The 8,834-nt window shown below is 32.9% G+C and overlaps 1 protein-coding gene across 1 annotated transcript; it reads right to left on the reverse strand.

Moving 5' to 3' along the window:
• Window position 1: 1 nt before the first annotated feature.
• On the reverse strand, window positions 2–7,014 carry LOC148301140 (armadillo repeat-containing protein 3-like). Its single transcript, XM_088273781.1, has 10 exons — window positions 6,717–7,014; window positions 6,413–6,640; window positions 5,518–5,679; window positions 4,675–4,893; window positions 3,871–4,071; window positions 2,819–3,134; window positions 1,998–2,125; window positions 1,696–1,919; window positions 65–193; window positions 2–20 (listed from the first exon to the last, which is right to left on the reverse strand). Exons 1-10 carry the CDS (start codon window positions 6,867–6,869, stop codon window positions 2–4), a joined length of 1,779 nt encoding a protein of 592 aa, XP_088129907.1. The 5' UTR covers window positions 6,870–7,014.
• Window positions 7,015–8,834: the final 1,820 nt, after the last annotated feature.

Below are 8,834 nucleotides of genomic sequence, written 5' to 3' on the forward strand. Positions count from 1 at the left end.
TTCAAAGATCTCTTCCAAATCTGGAAAATGGTATGGCGACCTTTTCATCGCATAAAAATCTTGCTTTGTGATTTCGTGAAAGTTGAGCACTTTAGTGTAAGCAAACTTAGCCGGCATGTGACAGCTGAGAAGGGTTTCCACAGCCATTCGCCAAATGGGACAGGTTGCGCACATCTTTCTGTCTTCAACTAACCTATTTTAAGTGAAGAAAAACGTCAATCACAAAAATACAGTTCATTTCACATAATAGGATTACTGCATTTAATTTGAAGTTCCCATATTTGGGATAAATACCAAGGATTGGAAACCAAATTAAATAACTAATAGTAATATTGGTTATCTACAAATAGTAGACGAGTACATATATCTTAGACAGAAGATAAAACTGGACAAGGAGAACCAAACAGCGGAGCTGTCAAGAAGAATAGGACTCAATTCGGCGGCTTTTGGAAAACTCAAACAGATTTTACAAAATAAAGAGATTCCAACCTGTTTAAAAAGAAAAGTTTATGAATCCTGCATACTGCCAGTGAGCACATATGCACTAGAGATTATAGCTCTGAAAAAGAGAAATGCAGAGAAGCTCTAGTGCACACAGTAATCCATGGAAAGATCCATACTTGGTTTTAGCCTGAGGGATAAAAACCAAAGTAGAGGACATCATGGATCGCATGGCAAAACTCAAATGGCAGTAGGCAGGATATATAATGAGACAGGACCCCGCAAGATGGACCCCAAAAATTCTATGATGGAGACCTTGGGAGAGCAAAAGAGGTGTCGGAAGACCCCAAAAGAGATGGTCTGACGATATTGTCGCTGTGGGGGGTAAAAACTGGCTGCAAGCAGCAACCAACCGGAGTAAATGGAAAGAAGGGGAAGAGGCCTATATCCAGCAGTGGAGGTTTAGAGGGCTCAAAAGGAAGAAAGAAGAAAGAAGAAGAATATTGGTTGATTAGTTGTGACAACATGCAGCTTAGTTGAGACAATATTCCGCTTAGCTGGACTGTAAATTTAACATCACAATACACAAAATTCTAATATCTATCGTCGCATCACCCTTGAGCCATTCCTTCAGATATAAATTATGCAAACTCGTTGATGTTTTTTCACTATCTTTTTTCAAAAGTAATAACTAGCGAAACCTCTATTTTAGAGGCTTGTCTGTAGGCAGATAGAAAGGAAAAGGAAGGTAGATGTGAAAAATATATCGCAAACATCCAGAGCAATTGAATATAAATGTTTCTTGAAATAATTTTGCAATTGGCAGGAATCGAACTCGCGACATTAGTTTCGCAGTTGAGAATCTACCTGACTACGCCACGGCGCCTGTCAAAATTTCTAAAATATCTTTTTGGGTTTCATGTGTGTGTAGAAATACAACAAAGTGTATTTATTAAATTGATAGATTCAATTTGATAGCTAAATTTTATATATTATTCTCTATTGTGTAACTTGAATAAAGCCAACGATATCTCCTTTAAGGAACAGTATTCAATGAAAATCATTGACCTACTATCGTCTAGAATGTGCCATATGTCATGTGTAATTATCTAGAATGTTTTACATGTAAAGGTGCATAGTAATATGGCTTTAATACATTAAGTATTGTATAAGATCTCTATCTAATTTTATGTTTTGAAGTTAACATCAATATGAAAAAAAAACTTAATATGTCAAAACACATATCCAACTTACAAATGCAATACTCCCTCTTTAACATATTCCATAGCGGTGATCTCATCTGTCGAAATTAAGATGAGTTCACAACTCGCTTCTTTTATTCCTCCGCTGTTATCATCTAGTAACTTTTTCACCAGCTGTACACCCTTATTGGATATGAAATAATCCTTTCCTTGGGCTTCCACCATCATACCGCGCAGAATTTCGCAAATCAGTTTATTAATCTCTGAATCTTCATTCTGACAGAAAAAAAATACATGACTGGGTCAAATCACTTTCATAAAAATTTATTTAAAAAAAGTGGCTATCATTTGTACCTGTAATATATCCATCAGTTCTTTAAAAAAATCTTCCGTTATTAAAATAGCCCTAGAATCGTAAAATCCTTCCATATTTATAAAACAATTCATAATGTTTACTTGCCCTATTTGAGTTATTTCTGCACCTAGAAATTTAGGGATATTTTTTACTTATTAGTAATTATTCTTTCCATATTCCTAAGTTTGTAAATCGCAGTAAAAAAAGGTAATATTATAAAGAAAATTTGTAATGCAGAACATCACTTACAGGAATTATGTATATACATATAAATGTTAACGGGAAATGAATCTCCCTGAAAAAAAGCTTCATACATGAGAAAATAGCGTTCGTAATACATACTATCCATACATAGCAAAACATGAAGAATGCTTGTTATTGGTAGAATTCCAGAATGATAATCCAAATGTATTTTACTCTTTGCCAAAATTAAAATCTAAGTGACCCATATAAACTAGCATTGTCCAAGTTACACAACCTAGTAAGAGTACGGTTATGCAACCCTGAGTGCCTTAGATATTGCTGCCATTTGACTTGTCCTTCTTTCCGTTCTATATCCTTTTTCCATAAAGCAGTGATGTTTTCTCTTCATTTCCATTGCCCATATACCAGTGATGTCCTTCTTCCTGAGCTACTTCACTAACGTTATCTATATTATGTCAAATATATTCCTCTAAATCCAAAAATTTAGAGTAGAGGACTATTCCATAATTTAATTTAATTAATAATCAAATTAGCATAGTATTGATTCGATACAGTTACATGTGCACAATCTGAGTGTGGATCGGGGTTTTTTTTTTTAAAGTAAATATATAATTACGTAGTTCTGGGTGTAAGTATCTCTGTAGTAGCAAGTGTCCCTTCAGTTGGATAAAAGCATTGGAAGCCTTTTTCTCGACTCTGAACAGCTCAGCAAGTAGTAGAATAGAGTCTTCTCTCATGTGCTCCCATTCCACACTCGGATCTTGGATGATTAGCAGAACACTGTTGACAATATCCTTATCCACCATGATGCCCGCCGAGCGACAGTGTCGGCACATCAGTATGGCCGTCTGACACGCCGCCCCCCACAGAGACGCTTCGGACTCAGACAGGATATCACAAACCACTTGCTCTACATTGCACATATGAAGCATCTAAAAAATGTATTACAGTCAATTAGTTTGGGGAACAAAAAGTCAGAAGAAGGGAGAACAGGTGAAGAGTGTGGATGGGGAAGAACAATGATCGAGTGTTTGGCCAAAAACTCACGAGTTCTGAAACCTGAGTGGGCTGAAGCTGATGAAACAATAATGCTCCACTCGAAAACTGTTCTTCCCCGCCCACCCTGCTCACCTGATATCGCTCCTTCTGATTTATTCTTGTTCCCCAAATTCAAAAGACTTTTGAAAGGAAGAAAATTTGAGATGATTCCCGAGATTAAGACAAATGCGACAAAAGAGCTAAAGGAAATCACAAAAGAAGCGTTCCCGGTTGGGATAACTGTGTGCATCGGGGAGGTAAATACTTTGAATTGGACCCAGACGTGTACTAAATAAAGCACATTTTGTTTTATGACATCAGTCTACATATTAATTGTATTAATTGAACAGCCTACGTATTGTAATAACCACATAAGAGTCGAATTTTGGCAAGAAAATTTACCGGTGCAAGAAATCGTCACCAACAAGTCAAAATAAGACTTTCCCAACACCACTCGGGTTGATGAATAAAGACAAGTATATAAATATATTTGGCTTAGGCAAATTAATTCAGAGGAGTCGGAGTACGATTTTCCCGAGCATTTTCCCGGGCTCATTATTACAATGGAAACTCCTCGCCCGAGGCACACTTAGGCTAAACTGGGAACTGATCAAAAGGTATTCAGCGCACCTCCCTTCCCTTCTTATTCATGGCAATCTTCAGAAACACGGCGAGGCACTTGGGCTTTTCTTCTTGCGGTGCCAACTCAAGGTACTCAATAAATCTGGTTAGGCAGCCGCTCTCGTAAAAGTTAGCTATGGTATTGTCAGTTTGGCTGTAGTTCGTCAGAACTTCCAGTATGACAGGGTGAAGATGTTTAAGTGTGTAAGTCTGAAAATGGTTATTCAATAAAAATATAAATAACTGCAATTTATATTTCAGAAAGCATATAAAATAAAATAAATTATTTTATATGAAAGATTTTTATTTCAGAAATTATAAACAAAGGTGTGGACACACTCAAAATATTGTAAATAATACAATATCAAGATACTCATAGAGATAATGTTCCAAAAAACTGTTCGGAACTGTTTTACAGATAAATAGACATTTTAACATCTCAACATAGATGAAAAAGAATATGGAAGTCAGGGTATTTACAGGGCTTATGACATATAACCCCTGCAAATACTCAGACTTCCATATATTTCTTCATCTATGTTAAGAGATGTAAAAATGTAAAAATAACTCCTTAGGGGAGAAACCTAGATTTGTGAACAAGGATTTGAGCACACCCAAAAATGTTGTTAAATGGATGGGTCGGATGCAGAAAAACCGAGTGCACAACATGGGTGTAAACAATGAACCTCGAGATAAACTTAGACTATGATGTTATATACGTAATCTGTACATGATGTTTATGAGAAAACACTTAAAATAAAGAATAATAATGAATCTCTGAATGTTTTTACTATGTAAATTAATGACTCTTACTTCAAGCACATCTACTAAGGCAACGAGTCCATTTGTGTTTTTGAAAGATTGTTGTAAAAAATAATCTTTTTGTCTACACAGAAGTTTATCAATGGCTTCAAGGACCAATTTCTGGATGTCAACATATTGATCCCGCAGTAATTTGTACAATGGTTCCCAATCAATGATTTCTGCTATAATATCGGCTCCTTCGGGGTCTTTCAGCAGATTTGATAAAATCTGGAATCATATATTTTGAAAATAAAATTCTTATAATTAATAAAATTTATACATATTTTATATAATTGATGGAAGTGATTTATTTTACTGGCAACACCAACAACAAATTACTTATTATAGAGGTGTGTGCGCTAAAAGCTGACATTTTGATATTTGTTCTAACTCAATCTGTCTCTATCTTTAAAATGGTCAAAAAAGAAAATGTCATTTTTTTCATCATATGTATCTTAATGCTTTCACCAACTCTTCAAGTTTGTCTCACTGAGAGTTTTGTAAATGAAACCGTTACAGATAGCGGTTTCAAAATAATGTTTGAAACAACAATAGTGCAAAAGGTTTTTTTTGGAACGGTTATTTTAAATGGTTCCACTGATAGAAACTATCGCAATATTTTTCAAAGGCCCGCAAAGCCTCAATTTTTAGAAACTTTCTTTAGAAAATTTCTGCAGATAATTAGGATATGGAAGATAAATATGAAAAATACTAAGCTTTTCAATAGAACTAGATATGTTTATAGAACTACGACTTTTGTTTCCATAAACATCAAATTCGGAAAAGTAATACCAACAGAACAATAGAATTTTTAGTTTTTTGATAATGGTAAAAAATTAAAATATTTTCTACCTGTAAATAGTTTTTTCTAACATCAGGATCAGAAGATGTTAAATTTGGAAATATCAGTGAACTTATACCGTATTCAATGACTTTGGAGCATCCCTCAAGTGATTTACTGAGTTTTGCAAAAATCAACGCCCCAAATTCCTGAATGAACTTATCATCTTGACTCTTTAAATAAATCAAAATTATGAAGTTAAATTAGTAGAACATTAATTAATATTAAATTAATTTAAGATAGATTATTAATTATTTCAAAATACTGCAGAACGAAAAATTATGTAAGAGTGAAAAATTAAATAGAAGGAAGGAGGTTGTAGAGAAAAGACATTTAGATTACCATTTGTATTTGTTAGGTAGGCAATAGATCTATTGTAAGTAGATAGGCAACTAGATTTCTAAGTAGAATACAGCAAAGCACCCATTGTCAAAATTGGCATCCACACTCCTTGACTTGTAATAAAACATGTAGTGCTTTTATAAAAATTGCACGGGGTTTTCATCTGGTTTACACATTGCGAACCCGGGACCTCCAGCACGGTAGCTAAACACGCTGACCATTACACCACGGAGGCGGAGAGGTTCGATTCCCAGGGGGGGGTGAAAATAAATATTAGTGATTTTACACTGTAATATTTATTTAATATTACCCTGGACTGGTTCCTGAAGCGCAAGAGTGATCACCTTGCCTTCATGTAAGTAATGATCAAGATAACAATGCGTCAATTCGATGCAGTGCCCTATGCACCATTGGGTGCGGATAATGGTTATAAGTATGTAAGTTACACATTGCAATTTGTGAGGTGAATGGCATTAAAAGAGCACCCAAGAACAGGCAGATGAGGCCAAGAAAGAGTATTTTAATTCTGTGATAAAAAAAATCATTAATGCAAAATCACAGTACCATTACTAATATTTCTTTCAGTATGGTAATGTTATCATCATCCTTTAAAAGTAATTCTAGAGATCCCGGAGCATCGTACACTTGAGCCATTAATTTCAGAGAATACCGTCGGACAGCTAACTCTTCATGTTGCACATAACGCCATAAAGTTGTCATTATATTCAAATGAAATAATGTGTCAACATTCGGTAATGACAACCCCGCATACTTGGACAAGGATCGTAGCACCTTAAACATAATCATTTGAAAATAACAAGTATATTTTGAAAGCACAAGTAAATTGATTTGAGTAAAAAAAGTTTACCTGGATTAAAATATCATTCTCTGCAGTGTCTAATAATAAAACTACTGTTTCGACATTGGAGGCTGAAACAACGACAGGAAAGCAGCTAACTTCTTCCTTCTTCACTGCTGTGTCAACTCTATCCTTTTTTAGTGGCTTTTCTTTTTGGTTCATCTTAGTATGCAATTAATTTTACAATTTGATTATATCACCCACACTACCTCCTGTCTTATCATGAAATCTGGCAATCAAAAAGCTTTTTTATATTGAATCACAAAAATTAAAAAAAACAGCAACATATTTGAATTTGGAACTCCCATAAACTTTAATTTAATAATAGATGGGTGCCTACCATAGATTTATGAATAACCTATGTAGGTACTGAAATTACCAGTAGGTACCTATCAAATAGTTGAATACCTCTTTGCCCCAAAGATTAGTTGGAGGATATTATGAAACACGTGTATTGCATCCCATTCTTTTAAATATTTGTTTGGAACACAATCTGTGCTACCTCGGTAGCCAACTTTAACTCAATTTTTCTGAAATAAGTGTTATCGCAATGGCTTAAGACGTAGGTACTACTGACATCTATGGAAATAAAAACAAATAAAAATATTCTTTTATTTCGTTACATAATAAAATAGGACTATGTATTAGCCATAATTCAATCAAATATAATTACATCTCGCTCCCACCACATTAACGCGGTAGCAACTTAAAAGCTTGTGTCAGAGAGTGAGAAAAACACACAATAAAAATATTTATTTTGGAGTAATTACATATAAATTTAAATGTCATCTTGAAAGCTTAAATGAATAAAAGAACATTAAATACTTTATATTTTTTGCAACAGTAGGTGAATATTATTTCAAAATTCTGATTTATTTTTAATGAGGGTAAAGGAAAACAATTTAAATTAAAAATTCTTTATTTATTTATTAGAACATACATAAAAGCAGTATTATTACATACCTCAGAATAAAAACTTTTCGTAAAAATCAAGTGGTTCAAATACACTCGAGATAAAAAAAGGTAATTATATTACTTATCTAGACACAAAATGGACGGTTATACACATTGTACTTTATCACAACTACAAAACAAACAAAAAAATTGTCAAAAAATGACAACATTAATATTTAAAACAAGGCACTTCCCCTATAATATTACATTAATCATTTCAGCACTAAGGATAAATATTTTGTATAATACATACTAAATAGTTCAAGTCAGGATTTAATATGAAATTTTAATTTTCAAATAGGTACGTACGTATCATAGATGTGTACATACTTTTGCCAAATAAATTTATAACATGGATATGTATGTACTTAAATTTTAACAATAAATAAAATGTTTAATGAACTATAGGTAGTGAAATGATTTAATAATTAAGGAGGTAATATGAAAGGAAAATGATATTAAGCTTTCAGATGCACTTAGAATATAGATTTATAATGAAGATGAATTATTGTGAATGCCCAATGTATTATGTAGTTAGTAAATTAATTATTGAACTGCTGGAAACCATTTCACTAGAAGTTATGAAATATCACAAACTATGTATCTACTTTGTACATATTGCTTACACAACTAAAAATTTTATAGAAAAACACAAAAGTATAACAAATACGAATTACATGCTTATTATAAAATAATACAATTACAAAGAAAAACCAACAGCTGTCCTTAAAAAGCTTTGTATATAAAAAAAACTAGTATCAACTCAAAACTAGTATCAACTCAAAACTAGTGTAAATATTAAGGAAGTATGTAGTACGGTTAGTAAATTGAAAATTTTCATCATAAATAGTTGTTAAAAACAAGATCTTTTTATTGCACATTACTCGTTAGTAAATAATTTAAAATGTAACAATTTTTATGCAAAGAAAAAGTACGGAATGTGTTACTATGGAATATTACGTATTGTCAAAAAGGACACTTCAATTCGCAAATTCGATGCAATATTAGGCACATCTTACTATAATTATTGCTATAAGCTATATGTGCAAAACATGATCTCATGTAGAAATATTGAAATAAAAGATTTATCTCCTACAAACATTATTATGCCTAGTGTAACTCTTTTATTTGTTTATTAAAATGAAAATGAAGATGTTTGAGATCTTAATTAGA

The sequence above is a fragment of the Brachycentrus maculatus genome, unplaced genomic scaffold, assembly GCF_059751285.1.
Source record: "Brachycentrus maculatus isolate JH-2025_06_01 unplaced genomic scaffold, ASM5975128v1 h1tg000602l, whole genome shotgun sequence".
NCBI classification, from domain to species: domain Eukaryota; kingdom Metazoa; phylum Arthropoda; class Insecta; order Trichoptera; family Brachycentridae; genus Brachycentrus; species Brachycentrus maculatus.

Coding starts and splice junctions, on each gene's coding strand:
- LOC148301140 (XM_088273781.1), bottom strand. CDS start 6,869: ATGAACCAAAAAGAAAAGCCACTAAAAAAGGATAGAGTTGACACAGCA. Junction 4,894..5,517: donor TTAGAAAAAACTATTTACAG/GTAGAAAATATT, acceptor ATATGATTCCAG/ATTTTATCAAATCTGCTGAA. Junction 3,135..3,870: donor TGAATAAGAAGGGAAGGGAG/GTGCGCTGAATA, acceptor TACATTTTTTAG/ATGCTTCATATGTGCAATGT.